We start from the raw sequence: 19,120 nt of genomic DNA, 5'->3' as shown, positions 1-19,120 counted from the left end.
TCCCAACAGTAGGCACTGTGCCATTGTGGGGGAGGAGCCTATAACTGCCCAACTCTGACTTCTCTAGTAGGAGGTGCTGCTTTTCCCTGATATATGTAGCTTCTCACAGGAAGGCGTCTGCATCGTCGTTGGCCTTGGGTACAATGGCCAGGATGAGAATGGGAAACCACGGTGGGACGCTTGTGCCAACATGAAGGTTTGGTTATTCGAGACAACACCCTTCTTCACGGGGACCATTGCTTCCTTCAACATCAACACCAATGCCTGGGTGGCTCGGTGAGCAGGGGGCCTTTCACAATCAGAGCACCAGTCTCAATCTAGGCCCAGGCCAGAAGTTGGAGGGCTTGCTGGGGCAGAGATGTTGGGAATGGAGTATGAAGCCCTTTGTCTCTAGGGCACTGGTTCCAGTGTGGCCCCAAAGCAGTTGTGATTGAAAGTTTTTTCCCATCTCATGACCATTCAGTGGTCCCTTTGAAATGACGTGACTCAGCTCTCGGTTGGACAAGTGCTCAGTCATGCAAAGTATTCACCTACCCCAACACTTGAGTGCTCTCAGCAGGTTGGCCTCTCCCCATTAGCCAGGATCTCTCCAGGGCAGGGCTGAGGCATGTTGACCAGGCAGCAGGAACAACCCTGCTGCTTATCCCACTGAAGGGACACAGAGGCCTTCAGTCTCTCAGAACACGTCCCCAGTGTGCAGAGGGTAAAGGAGCTAATCAATCAGAACTGCATTGAGTTTCTCTTCTTGGCTCCAGCTACATCTTCAAACGGCTGAAGTTCTTGGGTAACAAGCTTCTGTCACAGGCATTGGCCCTGTTCTTCCTGGCTGTGTGGCATGGGCTGCATTCTGGCTACCTTGTGTGCTTCCAAATGGAGTTCCTTATAGTCATCGTTGAAAGACAGGTATGCTGTGTCTGGTATATTAGCAGGGGGGATGGCTTGTGATAGCCAAGGCCCCATGGGCTCTAAGGACCCAGGAGTCTGTGGCAACTTTCGGAAACTTTCACGCTGGAAGCTTTACCTCAATTAAATATAAAACTGACCTGTCCCTTACGTATCTGCATTTTACACCATATTGTTTGCTCTTAAGTGGATTGCTGGCACCTGTGTGGACAATCCATAATTCCATCACAGAAGATGTCAGGGAGGAAGCCAGTTTGGCATATGGGTAGGGGGCAACTGATGCTCTGGGCACTTGGGAAACTTGTGAGCACATGATCTGGTTGCATCTGCTAAAACTCAACTATTTCACTGTTGATAGTAGGGCTGTCAAATGATTAAAAAAATAATTGATTAATCAGTTTTAATTGCAGTTAAACATTAGAATACCATTTATTTAAATTTGGAGGGGGGGCTCAATAGAGGGTCAGGGCTGGGGATTCTGGGCTTCAGCCCCCCTTCCCAGCAGCAGCTGCAGGCTGCTCCAGTGCAGCACCCCATCCAGCACAGTGTTGATGCCTTCCACCCCACCCATAGGTATGTCATTAATGCATTAAAAAAATGTGTTAACTGTGATTTATTATGACAACCCTGGTTTATAGCTAATCTCTTTAGGGTTCACATTAAAACTCTCTGAACTTTTTTTAGAGTCATTGTTTGACTGTCTGCAGTCTGACAACACTACATCTTTCAGAGCATAGGGGCCAATTTTGTCTATGATTACTGAATGCACAGCGCCCTGAATGTAATGCATATAGATGTCAAATTACAGTAGGAATATCATACTGACCACTCTTTCCTTTTTTGTCAGGCTATCAACCTAGTGCGGGACTCTCCTGTTCTGAGTGCTTGGGCCTCTATCACCATCCTGCAGCCTCTCTACTATGTGCTGCAGCAAACCATCCACTGGATGTTCATGGGTTACTCACTGGTGCCATTCTGCCTTTTTGCCTGGGACAAGTGGATCAAGGTACATAAAAGCCTTAAAGGCAGCAAGATTTTGAGGGATGGGAGAGACCAGCATGCAAGCTAATAATTAATCCCCTCTCTCCCCCCACAGGTGTATAGCTCTATTTATTTCTTAGGCCACATGATATTCCTCACCTTACTGCTCGTGTTGCCTTACATCCGCAGAGCACTTGTGCCACGGAAAGAAAAGCTAAAGAAAGCAGAGTAACAGCCAAAAGGTGAGACTTAAGTACAGCTGCAGAGTGGGGCAGGGAAAGATGAGGCCTAGAACAGAAAAGGGGGCACAGGTGCAGATCAGGATTGAGGGATAACAGATGTCAATGGAGGCTGCTTTATTCCTAACTTTGCCTGTTTGTTTGTTTGCCTTTCAGTTTGTACCATGCGTGAACTGTCACAGGTGATGGACTCATCCCCTGCTAAAGCACCACCTGTCAAGTTTTCTGTGTTCAAGTTCAACTGTTCTGTCAATGTGATGAGGGGAAAAGAGAGTACAGGGTCAGAGACCCCCTGGTGAGGAGCGCAGAGGGCAATGCCCCTCCACTTTCCACACCCTCTACATGTTGCCTTATCTCTCTGCTGCCCTCTGGTGGACACTCCTTTCTGCTGAATTCAAATGATTGTAAAGCACTAAACACCACCACCATGTGGGGATGGAACCACCTCTGAATTTTCTACTTCTCAGTCATCCCAGATAAAAATTGTTTCTTGTTTTTTTTTCCCCCTCCCCACTCCTGCTTCAGCTGCCTTTTCTGGTGAGTGGGAGGGGTGGAACCTCCTCCCCAGGGAACAGTAGGTCCAAGGAATGTTAAATATCTGCTGTGGGAGACCTCTCTGGCTCAGGTTTATCAGGGTATGGTTGAGTGACAGTTACTCTTGACTGTACGGTCAGCTGCTGCTGAGGAATAGGTTTATGTTAGCAAAGGTCATAATACAGGCACAGACCCTCCAGCATCTCTCCTCACCTCTTTACTCACCTGCAGTTAGAAAATTCACAGCACAAAAATGCATCTTTATCAAAAGTAATTTTAATATAAGGAGAAAGATCAGCCCCAGAGGGGTGCCTACTGGCCTCTCACCGTGGGAGCAGCCTGTATGGAAGGAAAGCTCAGCACGGTATGCCTTGAAGTCTACTACTAAGCCTTCAGCCAAGGTTGACTCTCAGTGCTCCTTACACACACGAGTAGAAAAATAGCTGCCAATTCTAGAAAGATCAGAGTCCTACTCCACAGGGCCAATTATGGAGGGCTCACACCACCCCCCATGCCTCCTCAAAGGCTGTGGTGATCTTGGCACAGGTCAGGGCAGCAGAGAGGGGATAGTTGCTGATGGAGATCATCTTCTCTGTATAGTTAACATTCAGCTGGGGAGAGAGAGAGAAGAATGAGGGGGAAGTAGGAAATCCATGTTACTATCCAGTCAGTTAACACCCCCAACCACTGCACTTCAGTACTTTTCACACTATGTACTGCAATCCACCCAAAACTGATAGGCACCCACCCTTAAAGCAGGGCAGGGCAGGACAGCTACTAACTCAACATTTTGCATCCAGATGAAGTGGGTTAGCATGACTGTGGCATAAAATTATAAAATTTCAGTGCAATTCTGGGAGAGGAATTGAAAGGGAATACCCCCTTAAGATAAGCAATCATGCAGGTGTGCACAGGCTTTGCATCAACAGCATCCTCTCTGTAGTGCAGGAACACCATGATGTATACTGAAAGGGAAAGAGTCCCCTACTTCCCATGACAGGTTGTCTGCTCCACCAGGCAATCAATGATGGGAGAAGAGGTGTGTCAGCTACCACTACCCTTACCGAGCCATGGGCAAAAGCTCCCACAACAATTGCAACAGGCTCTGCAGTGGGAACCAGTTCACGCACATCCGTCACGTTGGGAACTGAGGAAGAGGTGCCTATCTTCATGCAGCCCACTGGGAGATGATCAGTCACTGGATTCTTGATGACCTGCATGGGCAAACACATTTAGCTTGAGGTTTAAAGGTGAGATCTTGGGATTCCAAACAATTTTTCTGTACAGCAGCAGAGGCTCACTTCTTACCACATTCTCAGCCCTTACGGAGCACCACAGAGTCATTAAGTTCCCCCTCAACAGTTAGGAATAGAAACTTTTACCTTCAACAGTTTCTGGGGCCCATCAGCTGCACGGACACTGAGTTTATGTAGCAGCTGAACTGGTCGGAGAAAAAGAGAACAAGGAAATTTTCATGTGCCAACTTTAGAGTACCTATTCTTCAGCAAGCTGAGTTGGGAAAAGCCTCAAGTTTTGTGTCTGAACCTCCTAATTTCCAATGCCTTTAACAATGTAGAACCTTCCCTTGGGGCAGCATCCCTCAGGCTCAGACCTGGACTCCTTTCTCTCATCCCATTCTCCCAAACAATCTATGGCTGCAGTTTACATCCCCAGACTTGCAGAAGGTTATTTTGCTTCACCACAACAAACAGAGCCGGGGCTGGTTGGTTGGTTTGTTTTTTATTGCCTTCCTCTGCAGCAGGGTCAACTCTCAGTTTTAACTTAGTGTAAATGGTGGGTTTTCTGTAACAAACTCTTTAAATCATGATTTGAGGACATCAGTAACTCAGCCAGAGGTTATGGGTCTATCACAGGAATGGGTGGGTGAGGTTCTGTGGCCTGCAACGCACAGGTGGTCAGACTAAATGAGCATGATGGTCTCTTTTGGTCTTAAAGTCTGAGTCTATATGGCTCTTTGAATCTTTCCTCAAAATTTTCAGCCCTGAATATTTATGGCTTCCTTCTATCCTGTGTGGTGACAGGTTTCAGAGTGGTAGCCGTGTTAGTCTGTGTCAGCAAAAAGAATGAGAAATACTTGTGACACCTTAGAGACTAAAATTTATTTGAGCATGAGCTTCCATGGGCTAAAACCCACTTCATTGAATGCATGCAGTGGAAAATACAGTAGGAAGATATAGCTATCCATCTATACATACACACACAGAGAACATGAAAAAATGGGTGTTGCCATACCCACTATAACAAGAGTGATCAGTTAAGGTGAGCTATCATCAGCGGGGGGGGGGGGGAGGGGAAGAGAACCTTTCATAGTGATAATCAGGATGGCCCATTTCCAACAGCTGACAAGAAGGTGTGAGTAACAATAGGGGGGGAGAAATAAGCATAGGGAAATAGTTTTACTTAGTGTAATGACCCATCCACTCCCAGTCTTTATTCAAGCCTAATTTAATGGTGTCCAGTTTGCAAATTGATTCCAATTCAGCAGTTTCTCATGGGAGTCTGTTTTTGAAGTTTTTTTGTTGCAGTATTGCCACTTTTAGGTCTGTGAGTGACCAGGGAGATTGAAGTGTTCTCAGACTGGTTTTTGAATGTTATAATTCTTGACGTCTGATTTGTGTCCATTTATTCTTTTACGTAGAGACTGTCCAGTTTGGCCAATGTACATGGCAGAGGAGCATTGCTAACACATCAAATTAGTAGATGTGCAAGCGAATGAGCCTCTGATAGTGTGGCTGATGTGATTAGGTCCTATGATGGTGTCCCCTGAATAGATATGTGGACAGAGTTGGCAACTGGCTTTGTTGCAAGGATAGGTTCTTGGGTTAGTGTTTTTGGTGTGTGGTTGCTGCTGAGTATTTGCTTCCGGTTGGGGGGGGCTGTCTGTAAGCAAGGACTGGCCTGTCTCCCAAGATCTGAGAGAGTGAGGGATCATCCTTGAGGATAGGTTGTAGATCCTTGATGATGCGCATCCTGATTATCACTACCAAAAGGTTTTTTTCCCCCCTCCTGCTAATAGCTCACCTGAACTGATCACTCTTGTTATAGTGGGTATGGCAACACCCATTTTTTCATGTTGTGTGTGTGTGTATATATTCCTACTGTATTTTCCACTGCATGCATCCGATGAAGTGGGTTTTAGCCCACAAAAGCTTATGCTCAAATGAATTTGTTAATCTCTAAAGTGCCACAAGTACTCATTCTTTTTTCTATCCTGTGCTCGCTCATATCTGAAGGCCCCTCCCCCAGCTTAAGGGGAGAAGCTACTGAACCCAGGGCTCAAGCAAGTGGAGGAGGGGAAAGCAAATAAAGAAACAGACAGGCTAGCAGGTCAAAGTGTCATAAGTAGGGAGCCATAAGGGGATGAAGAAGCAGTTTGAACCTCTTACCCATTAGACCGCAGAATCGATCAAAGGTTCTGGGAATCCTGGTCTGGGGATTGACTTCAATGAGAACATTCTTCTGGGTGTGGATGTAAACCTGCAGCAGGCCAGCCCGGTTCAGGGGACTGTCCATGAGCATCAGGAGGCTCTTAAGAAAGAAAGCACATAATGGGGAAAGCACATGACACCAGAGAATTTGATGCTAAAAAGAAGGCTCAACTCTCAGACATCGGGGTCTGGGCACAGCGAGCAGGGAGGGACTATTCTGCTGAAGAAGTGGTAAGAAAAGATCCAAAAAGGTGCACTAGCTCTGCTGCAGCAGAATTTTAAAAGATGGCTGTTTACGTGGGTAATGTGATTAATAAACTTAAAAGAAAAATATTTGGAAGGGCCAATCCTGCTTCAAAGAACAAGCTGACCTCTCGTTATGGGGAGACCAGAGAAAACGTTCCCTTTTGGGTGGCTTTTGCATAAGCGCCTTCTGCAGGGGCTAGTGCCTGGCATAGCGACCTGGCCCTTCCTAGGACCTACACAACGGGGGTCGTACCTGGTGTGTGATGTCGGGCCTCACTTCCCCTGGGTCCCGGCCGCTTCGCAGCAGCAGCGATTTGTGCTTGTCGCAGTTCAGCAGCTCGTACGTCTTCCCAACCTGCAGCCAAAGGGGCGAGAAGAGAGTGAGGACAAGGTGGGTCACGGCGAGTCCCGCCGGGCCCAACCCAGTCGTGTTCCCCAGCACCTTCACGGTCTCCAGACTCGCTCCCTCGAGAAGCACTAGAAGCCGCCGCCGCTGCCCCCAGGCCTGCTTCGCCTCCCGGGCCGGGTCGGTCTCTGTCGCCGCGTCCCCTACTGGTCTTCGGAGCTGCCGCTTGGGCACCGCCATCTTAGAACCGGAAGCGGCGTCACACCTGCAGCTCGTACTCTTCTAAGCTGGGACCTCGCACTTCCCCCAGCTGCGGCGGAGACGGAGCCTAGAAATTGGCCAATATTCCCAGCACTTCCGGTGTGCGAGAGGCTGCTTCCGGTAAGAGAACGGAAACATCGACGTCACGTGCCCTGTGTCCGGATATTTACCCTCCCTGTAGCTCGCTTCCCGGCAGACTGGCCCGTTACTGGGATGTTGCCATTACCCAAAGTGGTGCCCGATGATCGAAATTATGAAGCCGTGGTGTAAAGTAACTTCCCCGCAGCGAGGCTGGTTTCCGTCTGCCATTTTTGAAGCGGGCACGGCATCTGCCCGATTGGTTTTTTAAGCTCAGAGCGCCATGTTGGAAAAGGGGTGAGCCGCTTCCGGTTACCGGTTCCTGCCGGAGGGGTTAGAACAGAACACTTCCGGTGCCCTTTCTCCCTCCTCCTGTAGCGGCAACGTGGGGGCAGGTGAGGACTGGTTTAGGGGGCGCGGGCTGAACTCCCAGCCGTGGGGGAGTCCGCGTCAGGGTCCACGGAAGAGACGGGACAGGACGGGACGGGAGAGCGAGACTATCTGTCTGTCTGTCTGACTGACGTGGCTGCCTATTTGTCTGTCCGTCCCACAGCGCCCGACCGAACTCCCCATGGCCCAGAACCTGAAGGACTTGGCGGGACGTCTCCCCGCCGGGCCGCGCGGGATGGGCACCGCCCTCAAGCTGCTGCTGGGAGCCGGTGCCGTCGCCTACGGGGTCCGCGAGTCGGTCTTCACCGGTGAGTCCGACTGGACCCATGCTCCACCCCCCCGCCCTCTCCGGCCCAACCCGTGCTCCACCCCGCACCCGCTCGGCCTGGCCTGACCCGCGCTCCACTCTCTTCTCCCCGCTCTACTCCCCCCTCCCGGCCCTGCCTGACTGCTGCCCGCTCTCCCCACAGTGGAAGGAGGCCAGAGGGCAATATTCTTCAACCGCATTGGTGGGATCCAGCCAGACACGATCCTGGCCGAGGGGTTGCACTTCAGGTAAGGGTCAGAGGTGCTTGAAGGGTGCTCCTGGAGTTTCATCCACATCGCTAGATTACCTTTGAACCAACTTTCTCTTGATTGTGATCACCTGCAGGTATCACACCAAGACTTTAACTGCTACCCCCAGTGAATTCCTTTTTGAAAAAGTAGCCTTAATCTCAGGATCATAAACATTCCTGTAGTTCCTAAATCTTAACTTAAAATCTACTAACTATTCTAAAGATCTTGCTGTACCTCTGAAAGGACCTGTGCTGGCGACATAACTTTGCTGAGTACCATCTTCAGCCACATGACAGCAGCAAGGTTGGGAACTTGTAGCAATGAGGTGGCAACATCACAGCTAAATTGGGATCCTCTAAATAACTGTATCAAGTGTGACACACCCACTTTCTGGATTTAAAAAATAGGGAGAGACTACAAAAAATCCACTTGTTAGAAATTTGATGTCATCATCAAAACAGGAAAAAGTTAAAGTTTTTAGTAGGAAACAGCTGAGGTAATAGCTCAACTGCTCCATTAGTACTGATCTACCTGTGGTACTTCTGGGGGTATAGCCCCCATTACTGTAGAACTTAAGCTCCTCATATCACAATCTTAGATGTATTTATCCTCACCATGGCCCTGTGAGGCAGGGTGATGCTATTATCCCTGCTTTATAGTCTGGGAACTGAGGGAAGGCCAAAGTCATGTAGGAAGGCTGTGGTAGAGAAGGGGTTTGTGGTCTTCCAGGTCATAAGCTAGTGCCCTAAATATGGTTTCATCCTTCTACAGTATTACTAAGTCCTTGGATTCACTGTTTCCCCTCCCTCCCATTGCACACACATACACTCTCCATCCCAATCTCCTTTCCCTCATTTGTGATACCTCTGTTGTTTGTATAACATGATTTTTCTCCTTGGCTTTTCAGAATCCCCTGGTTTCAGTATCCAATAATTTATGATATCCGAGCTCGACCCCGAAAAATCTCCTCCCCAACAGGCTCCAAAGGTGAGACCATCTATTTGACCAGGACAGAGGAAGGGACAAAGTTCTTTGTCCATGGTTTCTGTATTAGCCCAGTGCTAGAATACTAGGGGGCATGTGGCGCTTAAGCAGAGGAGTTGAATAGTGGAGTTGGAGCTGCAAGCCAGGAGAAAGACTTTAGCAGAAAGAGGGGAGCCTAGGACTGGAGTAGTGGTGTAGGGCCTGCAGATTTAGGGGTACTGGCGAAGCTGGTGGGAACCAGGCTAGGCTTTGGGGATGTAGTCAATCTGATTCTGTCTCTTAGATCTGCAGATGGTGAACATCTCTCTGCGTGTCCTTTCACGCCCCAATGCTGCAGAGCTGCCCAAAATGTACCAGCGTCTGGGTCTGGACTATGAGGAGCGGGTCCTTCCTTCCATCGTCAACGAGGTGCTCAAAAGTGTTGTGGCCAAGTTCAATGCTTCACAACTCATCACTCAACGGGCTCAGGTCTGTTTATTATCAGAGGTGTCTGTCTGAGTGATATCTTCTCCTTCCCCCTCTACCCCCAACCCTGATGCACAGAATGGACAAGGAACAGAGGCTAGTGTGGAAGGATTAGCCCTCTGACACCAGTGTCAGAGTCACTTTCCTGCCAGGTTCAATGATGGCAGATACCACGAGACTCCTCAACTGGCTTCTGGTTAGTGAGGAGAAGCCTGTGGTCCTGGTACATGTTGGGACCAGACGCACAGGAAAATGTAGAAAAGGGATTCTGGAGGCCAAGTGTAGACTCCTACGGAAGGAACCGTAAGGTCAATCTATACAAGTCAGACAGACTGGACTGAAGAGATGGCAGAGCACTGCTGTATCTACAAGATTCTATAGAATCCAGCGAGATAAAAATTCTCATTGGCCAGGATCACACCATTGAATCTCCAGGGGTACAAATCCCAAGATGTAAGAATGTGTTACCGGCCTCCAGATCAAAAAGAGGAAATTGAGTGCACAATGTGGAGAGACATCAGAGGCAGGAAAACTTAATGAAGATAATGGGGGATTTCAACGGCCCACACACAGCCTGGTCCAACAGCACAACCAAGTTTAGAGAAGCAATTGATTGACATTTTAAGAGAGAGCTGTTCCAAGAAGCAAGTTCTAGACAGCACAAGAGAAAAAAGAACACTTTCATTTTAGTCTTAAGAAACTGATAGTTAAGTCAAGAAGTGACAGTAGCAGAGCCACTAAAGAATAGTGACTACAGTATAATAAGGCTCAACATCCATGGGGCAATTAGGGTATCAAAAAATGACTAAACTTTAGAAAGGGAGATTTCAATAAAATGAGTAGGTTAGTCAAAAGACCCTTTTAGAAGTTAAACGATAAAAGGAAGAGGTAAAATCCAAAGATGTAGAATTGATGCTACTTATAAAAACAATAATTGAAGCAACATGGGTGCGTTGAACTAAAAGGGATCCAGAGAGCCAAGGAGTGAACCAATATAACTGAATAAGATTCAATATGCTATTCAAGCCAAACAGCAATCTTTCAAAAGGTAGGACTTATGAAGCCAATAAACAGGAGCATAAATTATAGGAGACAATGTATAGGAGGAAAATTAAAAGGGCCAAGATAGAGTTTGAAGGGCAAATAGCGAAAGACATAAAACAAATGAGATTCTTTCAACATATCAGAAGCAAGAAGTCTGAGAGAATTGGTGAGTCCCCTGAATTATCAGAGGTACAATTAAGGATTTGGTTGAGAAGTTGCATGTTTTCTTTGCATCAGTCTTCAGCACTAAGAATGTTGGAGGGATTCCTACCATAATCTGTTCTTTCCTGGTAGTGAAGATAAAGTCTGTTCCAAATTGATAATTTAAAAGGCAAAATCACCAGGCCTAGCTGGTTACAGAAGGAATTTCAGGACGAAGTGGCGCAGCTGCTAACAAAATAGTCACACTCTCATTACCAGCCTCTGCTCCAGAGAATTGAAGGATAGAAAATGGTGTACTTATATTTTAAAAAGGCTCTAGGGGTGATCTGAGGAATTACTATGCAGTTAGCCGTATATCTGTGCCTGGCACACAGGTTGAAATTATTATAAACAACAAAACACCTAGAATTTCATGATCTGATAATGTCTAACCTGCGCAGATTCTGCAAAGGAAAATCATGTCTCATACATCTCAGAATTACTTGCATGTGTAAGAGAAATAGTGGATAAAGAAGAAAGGGTTGACATTTTTTTAGACTTCCAAAAAGCCTTTGACTAGGTCCTACACAAGAGCCTACTAAAGAAGCTCAGTCACTGTGGGGGTGAGAGACAACATATAGCTATAGATCAAAAATTGGTTACAAGACAGAAAGTAAAGAGTAGGAATAAATGGTTAGTTTGCATCCTGATTAGAGGTTAACAGCTGGGAATTCAAGGGACTGTACTAGATCCCATGCTGTTTAATATGTGTTCATGATCTGTAAGGGACCTGGCTGAGCAGTGAGGAAACAAAATCTGCAGATAAGAATTATTTGGGTTAGTCTGGACGAGAGGCGACTGGGAAGAACTTCAGAGATACCCAAACATGCTAAGGGAATGGGTCACATGATGGCAAATGAAATCCAGTGTCAATGAATGCAAAGTAATGCATGAGGGAGGGAAAAAGCTGAACCTCTGCGCCATACAGGATTCAAAATTAACTATCAGCTCAGGAGAGAGACCTGGGCAACACAGACAGCTCAGTGACAGTCTCTGTGGTTAAAAAAGGAAAACAAAATATGAGGAGGCATATGGAATGGGATTGTGAATAATACAGGGAATATTATAATGCCTTTATATAAATTACTGGTGCAGCCTTCTCTGGATACTGTGTGCTGTATTGGTCACTCCATCTCCAGTGGATATTGCGGGACTGGAGTGGGTTCAGAGAAGAGTGATGAGAATGATCAAGGGCCTGGAAAAACAAAGAGACTAGACAGATTGGGATTGTTTCATTAGAAAGGAGACATAAGAGGGGACATAAGTCTACACAATAATGACCCCTGTAGAGAAGGGAGATCAGGAACTTCTTTTCTCCCTGTCTCGGAACACAAGAACACGAGGACTGTCAATGACATTGAAAGTGACTAAACTGAGGAAATCATTGCCACAGAATGTCACTGAGGCCAAGAACTTAGCAGGATTGAAAGAGAGTGGATATTCATCTAGGTATCAGGACTATCCAGAGTTAGTTAATGCTTCAGAGTTTAAGCCGATCTCTGACTATTAGAGACCAGGCTGAAACCTAATATGGTCACATTTTCCCACATCTGCTGGCTGCAGGGTTTCTTATACTTTTCCCTGAAGCAGCTGGCCCTGGCCACTGTCAGAGACAGGGTACTGGGCTAGATGGACCGTGGGTCTTGGTCTGGCAATTCTTAGGTTCCTATGCAAGGGTCCTGTTCTGCTCAAGAATCCTCTCCTTATCGCTCAGGATACTGGGAAATAGGGGCCCTGGGAAGTGGATTGAAGGGGAGGGGGGCAATGATGCTCTGGAGGGAATGGTAACTGGGAAGAGATCTGTGGGTTACAATCCTTCTGCCCCTCCTACCCACTCTTTCATTTCAGGTCTCTCTGCTAATCCGACGGGAACTGACAGAGCGAGCCAAGGATTTCAGCCTCATCTTGGATGATGTGGCCATCACCGAGCTAAGTTTCAGCCGCGAGTACACAGCGGCTGTTGAGGCTAAGCAAGTGGGTGAGTTGGTGCTGTTCTCAAGCCTCAGCACAGTGTTAGGGGATGAGTGCTGCAGGAGCGGCCCTTCTGTTTTAGAATCCTCAGCCCATCTGCCTCTGTGACAGGTGAACTCTGGAATCCTACTGCGACAGTTAGCCACAGGTAGTTCCATTCCTTTCCTTTTTGTATAAGGAAATTCAGTGCCGAAAGTTTTGTCTAAAATGGCACTAACGTCACATGGATATAATCACAGTCAGGTCTTGCTAAAGTCTGGCTCCTTCGGCCAGCATCCAGAACCTGTGTATTTGACAGGCAGCATTTGAAAGTGCTTGGTCATGGAAGCTGGACTAGAAGATTCTCCATTCCTGCAGCAGGCTTCAGTTCCTATTGCTTCAGGGAGATACGCTCAGTTCCTGACTATTAGTGTTTGTAGCTGTATTGTGGTTGTGCCTAAGGGCCCCAGCCTCCCTGTGCTAGGTACTGCCAACACATAAATTGTGTCAAAAAAATGGACAATCTAAGTAAATGACTAGCTGGGCAAGGGCAGTTATGGTGATACCATAACTGCAGGCTGTGAGAAGTACGAGCCCCAGGGAATAGACTGTAGGAAGGATCCTGCCATGGGATTTGGAAGGACGGAACCTGGTTCTAATGTCTCTGGTTTTGGCCTTTTCCCCTCCCTAGCCCAGCAAGAGGCCCAGCGAGCCCAGTTCCTGGTGGAGAAGGCCAAGCAGGAACAGAAGCAGAAGATTGTCCAGGCAGAGGGGGAAGCCACGGCTGCCAAGATGATATCCTTTTCATGCCATGTGGGTGTGATTGGGGAGGCGTGCTGGAGCACAGGGATTCTGGGAGTCTGTCTCAGCCCACAATACACATACTGGAAGCCATGTGATGGATTGAAGGCAGATGTGACTTGCCTTCTATCATTTGTCCCCCTTCCCTGGGCAGAGCATGGGGGCTGTCTGCATTGGCCTGTGATCTTGGTGATAGGCTGGAGCCTCCATTCCCAACTGACACTTACTTAATCTACATCAAACTTCCAGCTATGGCTTTGGCTTGGGGAGGCTTGTGCTGTCCCATGAGGTCAAAGGTCAAGGTGATTCAATGAGTATTGTTTCAGAGAATCTGGTGACACTCGGGAGGGGAAAGTTGGGTGGGGGTCTGTTAGCAGATTCCCCCCTTAACTTACTGTCATCCTCACATTGGTGAAGCCTTGAGCAAGAACCCAGGCTATATCAAGCTGCGCAAGATCCGAGCTGCCCAAAACATCTCCAAGACAGTGAGTTGGGGGCCTAGGGTTGTCTCATTCCCCTTCACTAACTTGTTTGCACTCCCCCCACCCATCCCAGAGGCCATGTGATGAGTCTAAGGCGAATATGACCTGCTTCCTCCTGACCTTGCCCCTTTGCACCCCCACCATTCTGGTCAGGGTGGGGGTTGTCTGTACTGATCTGTGAGCTTGGTGTGGGGGGGAAGCTCCTACCCCACAACCGTAAAGGCAGATCTATATCAAACTTCAGCACCCCATACCCAGCCACAGCCACCCAGAGGCCCCAGTACCCTGTGGTTTGGGAAAGGGGGCACATGCCTGCTTGGGGGTCAACGGTCAATGTGATGGGAAGTTGAAATGAGCACTAGTTCTCAAAATCTGATGGCACTGGATGCGGGACATAGCTTTGTCCTTATTCATACTTGTACTACGTGAACAAGATATGCTATTATACCAATACAGAACTCCATGTAGACACTCGTAATTTGGTTGTAAGCCTGGCTTATATTGGTTCACTGAACCCAGTTCTGTGTTGATTTATGGTAAATCAACATAAATCAGGCTAAGAAATGTCCACACATGACTTTGTACCAGTTTTAACTAAATCTGTGTTTAAACTGAGTTTAAAGTTTAACTGGTGCTGCCTCAATTAGCAGGTGTAGAAATGTAGGGCTGGAAGGGACCTCAAGAGGTCATCTAGTTCAGACCCCTGTACTCAGGCAGGGCCAAGTAAACCTAGAGCATCCCTGATAGGTGTTTGCTAACCTGATGGGGATTCCCCAGCCTCTCTTGGAAGCCCCTTAACACAGTGGTTCTCAAACTTTTGAACTGGTGACCCCTCTTACATAGCAAACCTCTGTGTGCGACCCCCGCCCCCCTTTTAAATTAAAAACACTTCTTTACATATTTAACACCATTATAAATGTCGGAGGCAAAGTGGGGTTTGGGGTGGAGGCTGACTGCTCGCAACTCACCCATGTAATAACCCGAGACCACTTCCAAGGACTTAGGCTACACTCAAAAGCACAGAGTCTGTCCCACCCAAAAATGTGTGTGCAAGGGGGCAGTTGAGTGGAGGGGTCTCATTCACTTCACCCCTTTGTGAACTCGCTCCCACGCCAGCCACCCTGCCCTCACTTGGTCTCTCTTCCAGATTGCGGCGTCGCAGAACCGTGTGTATCTCACAGCTGATAACTTACAGTTGAACCTACAGGATGAGGGCTTCACCAGGTAAAGGGGGGGCGGGGGGGAGTGTCATAGAGGCTCCAAATAGCTCCAGAAGATGGATTCCTCCCTCAAACTCACTCCCTCTCTATGTGAATGTTAAAGGTGTTCTGAGCCCCAGAGTTACCCCTCTGGAGCTCTGTCCCTCTGAATCACATTTCTCTTGAGTGGGGTGAGTCCATGGATAGCATGGGAGGGCCTTGGTTATATTTCTAAAGCTTGGGATTCAAATCAAGTTAAATCTAATTGTTTTTCTCTTTTCTCTTTTGTGGCTGCCTCTCCTGATATGCAGAGGAAGGTAAGGCACAGGTCACTTTGTGTGAGCCCTTTTCCATCACATGGGAGGCAGGGCTGCTGGGTATCCCAGAGTTTCAGGCAGCCAGGGAGGTGTGCCATATGGAAGAGGATGGTCCAGTGGTTTGAGCACTAGCCTGAGACTTGGGTTGAATTCTCTGCCCTGCCACAGATTTCCTGTGTGCCCTTGGGCAAGTCAGTGGGAGTTTGGTGCTTAAAGGCCTATGAGGATGTAAGTCTTGGTTTCTGTCTGCTCCCCAGCTGTAAAATGGGGCTTATAGCACTGCCGTAGCTCTCAGGAGTGCGGTGAGGACAAATGCATCTCACTGTGAGGTGCTCCAATACTGGGATAATGGGAATGAGATAATGCCATGGATGGATGAGAGAGGTTGGAGGCCAGATGTGTGGTGAATCAGTGTTTTTAGCAGCATGGTCAGTGCAGGCCAAGATGGGATCAGGGTGGGTTCCTGAAAGTGGAGGAGACACACAGGTGGTGTGGAGAGCCTACACTGAGGAGGGGTGGGATCATGGAAGGAGGCAGTTGGTATGGGAATTTGGCTGCTGTGGTTTTTGGTGGGGGAGGACAGGAGTGTATTTCTCTGTACAGGATCCCTTTCTCCATAGGCTTTCTCCAAGCAGGTTGGAACTCCCTCCATGCTCTCAAAGACTTGTGGTGTTTAGGGTGATCTCCTGTCCCTGGGCCCAGAGTCTGTCCCCCAGCTGAATCCCACATGTGACACAGGGGAAGGCCAGCCAGTCTTCAGTGGCTAAGTTAATGGGTTAAAGCAGGTGGCCTGGTAGTCAGGACTCCTTGGTTCTGTTTCAGCTGTGACCTTGTCTAGTTGTGTGATCTTGAGTCATTTCTTCCCTCTGCCTTTATTTTTGCCACTGCAAAATGGGTTGAATTTTTACCTCTCCCAGGGGGCTCATGGAGCTTTGAGAGACATGCTAGTGAAGCCAGAGCTGGAGGCCAACTCTTCTCCAAATGTCAGGCTGGATCAACTGTTAAACTCTAGCCCCTGCATGTGTGCCTCCCAGACTGTAATGTCTCATTCCTCTATCCCCACAGTGACAGCCTCCTGACCAAATCGGGGAAGAAATGAAACTGCTAGAACCATTCACACCAACTGACAGAGCAAGATGTGTGAGTGACCTTGACGATCTTCCCTCACCCAAGATTCCCGCTCTGCCTGGGCCCCCTGCTGGTGCCTGTTAATTTTCACTGATTGTTCTCTCTCACTTACTTTGAAATTCCTAATGCAATGGCCAAGCTGGTACCCAATCCCCAGTGTTAGGAGCCATATATGCCTTTGGGCTTCATCAGTTGGCTAGTTTAATTCCTGCTTCATTTGGGTGCTATTAAATCCCATTTTAGTGGTTTTAAACTCAGGCAGGGGTCGGCAGTATGAGCCCTTGAGGACCTGTTATTCACACCCAGCCTCTACTAGTGCTTGGATTTTAATAGGACTAGAATCGTAACTGCTGTGTCTGCCAAGCCTATGAGGCCTTTGCTTTGGTACCAGCACCTAGCTTTCACTTCAATGAATTTCTTGTTAATTTCTCTTCCAGCCCTCCCTTCCCCATGGGAAAACTCCTGAATGAAGGTTTCATGGGGCTCCTGCCATTTTTGGGCTCTCAGACCACATAATTTTATCTGCTCAGTGATTCTTTCAAAAGTTTGTAAAAGTAAAAAAAGAACAAAAACTTTTGTCCCAGGTGTGTTTAGTAGTGGAGGATGAGTTCTGTGTTTGTTTTGGTTTAGAAGAGGGGCTTGGGTATGGCAGTGACCAGAACCAAGATGGTAGGGGGATAGGGTGTGAAACCCTCATTGAGTTTGGGGGGAGTGTTGGAGCTGGTGCATGAAGCCCTCCTGCCAGCACACTTGGGCAGGGTCACTCTTGTATCCCAGCCTGATACATGCTGGAGCTGAGCTCACAGCAAGACCTACATGGTTCGTCATCTCCCTTCCTCAGCACCCTCTATCTCAATTTCACACCTACTTCATCTATACATGTGTTCTCCATTATTTGGCTTGTACAGAGCCAGTTCTGCTGCCTTTTGAGCTGCATGAGCCAAGAGGATGAAAAAGACCCACAAGAGCAAGACTGCTGCTATGAGCACTTCCTGCAGAGCATGCTGCTTGGGAGGCTGTATAAACAGCTGTATTTAATTCAGCTGTCTCCCTGCCTTTCTTGCTCAGCTACAAACTGGATTTAGGATGGTGAGAGCCCCCTTGGTCCCTCTGCTCCTCTCAAACCACAGGGGCTCCAGTTGTGATCCCCACATGGGGCTCAAAGCTTGGGCTATCAGCAGCAGGGGAGAGGACTCCTGCTGTGAACACCCCTCCATCCCCATGGGCAGACAGCCAGAGCAGGAGCTGAAATGTGAAATAACAGCAGCCATGAAATTATCAAGAATATGGATTTCGCTGCTGGTAGATTCCCTACTGTGAAACAGCCCTGCAGGGGCTCACAGCTGTGAACTCAGCCCCCAGCTGACAGCTCAGGCTGTTGGGGAGTGTGTGTGTGTGTGGGGGGCCAGCTGTGAGCCAGCACCTACCTAACAGCTGGGCAGGGGCCAGATATGAGCCCCCTGCCTACAGCAGAGGCTGTCAGTCCCAGGGCTGCCAGGCTCTAGCTGTCCCACAAGGCCCCCAATTCAATGCTCCTGGTGAGGACGCATACTGCCAGGAGAAGATGCAAGCATGGACATGGAGCACTGCTTTATTTACATCAACTTAACTTTAGTTGATTTAATATTGTAGTGTAGACCCTGAGACAGGTGTGTTTAGGACAAAGTGCTGAGAGAAACACACGCAGCCTTTTGAGTTTTGCTTTTCCTTTTTCCCCATTCTGTTCATTTTCATACAGTGTGCTCCCCACTGAAGGTCCAAGCACCTGACACCGTCATTCACTTTTGTCAACCAGCCCCTTCTGTGCCTCACCAGGGCCAGGTTAACAAACGCACTCATTTGGTTTTTTAAATAGCTTTTCATCTAGCTCACAAATGAAAACACACTTGGGAAGCCTGGTGCTGCAGCCTGCTCTGATCAGCGGAGACTACAACAAGGCCCTAACCTTGTGTTATTGAGCAGACCCTGCTCTTTTCCCCCAAGAGTTGGGCTGTGAATCAGGGCCCATAGCATATTCCAGTTTGCAGCTACAATTGGAGATGGAATTCTTTAAACAATCATTTAGGACAAGAAGTGACAGTGTTACTGTGCAGCTGCCGAACAGCTACTGTCTCTGAACCAAGAGGTGGCTGCATTTCAGTGCTTGGCAAACCAACCCTATACAAGCCCTACCCAACCACCAGTGTGAGTACCAGGCTTAATAAGCTAATTTCAGAAACTCAGATGAAAAAGGAAGTTATTCTGAATGAATAACAGCATGTTTTTGAGCAGTTAGGACCTCAGCCACTGACTACATAGGGTAAAATCCACAGTTATTGACTATATCCCAACTCACAGAACTGTCTGACTCAGACAGAGACAGGGAATGGGATGGAGAGCCTTTTACCTCTAGGGCACCGGATCTTAGGTGGGCCAGCTAAGAGGCACTGGCTGGCTCAGGGTGGGTTTGGAATACCATATGGGCGCCTTTCACCACTCAAGCATTGGTTCCAATCCATTCCCAGGTCAATGGACTACCTGGTGTGACAGAGTACTGGCACACTGGCAATTCTCCCTAAGGCAAT

At 48.0% G+C, this 19,120-nt stretch overlaps 3 protein-coding genes across 11 annotated transcripts in view; 2 read left to right on the top strand and 1 right to left on the bottom strand.

Annotated features, from left to right (window-relative positions):
- Positions 1–4,723, top strand: part of LPCAT3 (lysophosphatidylcholine acyltransferase 3) — a 29,938-nt gene extending 25,215 nt beyond the window's left edge. For all 6 annotated transcript variants that reach the window (XM_073311936.1, XM_073311965.2, XM_073311954.1 and 3 more), the window contains 5 exons: positions 110–276; positions 756–903; positions 1,751–1,909; positions 2,000–2,126; positions 2,280–4,723. In XM_073311936.1, coding sequence (XP_073168037.1) covers positions 110–276; positions 756–903; positions 1,751–1,909; positions 2,000–2,116 — 591 coding nt within the window. In that variant the 3' untranslated portion in view covers positions 2,117–2,126; positions 2,280–4,723. The remainder of the gene's footprint in view (positions 1–109; positions 277–755; positions 904–1,750; positions 1,910–1,999; positions 2,127–2,279) is intronic.
- EMG1 (EMG1 N1-specific pseudouridine methyltransferase) lies at positions 2,914–7,295 on the bottom strand. 2 transcript variants are annotated; one of them, XM_073312040.2, is made up of 6 exons: positions 6,795–7,274; positions 6,606–6,707; positions 6,065–6,206; positions 4,040–4,098; positions 3,722–3,871; positions 2,914–3,268 (listed from the first exon to the last, which is right to left on the bottom strand). In XM_073312040.2, the coding sequence occupies exons 1-6, from the start codon at positions 6,936–6,938 to the stop codon at positions 3,155–3,157; spliced, it is 711 nt and encodes a 236-aa protein (XP_073168141.1). In that variant the 5' UTR covers positions 6,939–7,274; the 3' UTR covers positions 2,914–3,154. The 2 variants fall into 2 exon arrangements, with proteins under 2 accessions (XP_073168141.1, XP_073168132.1); XM_073312031.2 differs by lacking the exon at positions 2,914–3,268 and having other exon boundaries at positions 3,275–3,871; positions 6,795–7,295.
- PHB2 (prohibitin 2) lies at positions 6,972–17,128 on the top strand. 3 transcript variants are annotated; one of them, XM_073312018.2, is made up of 11 exons: positions 7,341–7,432; positions 7,591–7,735; positions 7,898–7,982; positions 8,893–8,972; positions 9,253–9,437; positions 12,528–12,657; positions 13,321–13,426; positions 13,840–13,915; positions 15,060–15,428; positions 16,494–16,568; positions 16,994–17,128. In XM_073312018.2, the coding sequence occupies exons 2-9, from the start codon at positions 7,609–7,611 to the stop codon at positions 15,138–15,140; spliced, it is 870 nt and encodes a 289-aa protein (XP_073168119.1). In that variant the 5' UTR covers positions 7,341–7,432; positions 7,591–7,608; the 3' UTR covers positions 15,141–15,428; positions 16,494–16,568; positions 16,994–17,128. The 3 variants fall into 3 exon arrangements, with proteins under 3 accessions (XP_073168111.1, XP_073168119.1, XP_073168101.1); XM_073312010.2 differs by lacking the exon at positions 7,341–7,432 and adding an exon at positions 6,972–7,079 and having other exon boundaries at positions 16,494–17,128; XM_073312000.2 differs by having other exon boundaries at positions 16,494–17,128.
- The last annotated feature ends 1,992 nt before the right edge of the window (positions 17,129–19,120 follow it).

Source organism: Lepidochelys kempii, chromosome 1 (assembly GCF_965140285.1).
Source record: "Lepidochelys kempii isolate rLepKem1 chromosome 1, rLepKem1.hap1, whole genome shotgun sequence".
Lineage (NCBI taxonomy): Eukaryota > Metazoa > Chordata > Testudines > Cheloniidae > Lepidochelys > Lepidochelys kempii.
This window is presented reverse-complemented; position numbering and strand designations above follow the sequence as displayed.

Coding starts and splice junctions, on each gene's coding strand:
- EMG1 (XM_073312031.2), bottom strand. CDS start 6,938: ATGGCGGTGCCCAAGCGGCAGCTCCGAAGACCAGTAGGGGACGCGGCG. Junction 6,207..6,605: donor GGCCCGACATCACACACCAG/GTACGACCCCCG, acceptor TTCTTTCTTAAG/AGCCTCCTGATGCTCATGGA. Junction 3,872..4,039: donor GGCCCCAGAAACTGTTGAAG/GTAAAAGTTTCT, acceptor TTGCCCATGCAG/GTCATCAAGAATCCAGTGAC.
- PHB2 (XM_073312010.2), top strand. CDS start 7,609: ATGGCCCAGAACCTGAAGGACTTGGCGGGACGTCTCCCCGCCGGGCCG. Junction 7,736..7,897: donor CCGCGAGTCGGTCTTCACCG/GTGAGTCCGACT, acceptor CTCTCCCCACAG/TGGAAGGAGGCCAGAGGGCA. Junction 7,983..8,892: donor GCCGAGGGGTTGCACTTCAG/GTAAGGGTCAGA, acceptor TTGGCTTTTCAG/AATCCCCTGGTTTCAGTATC.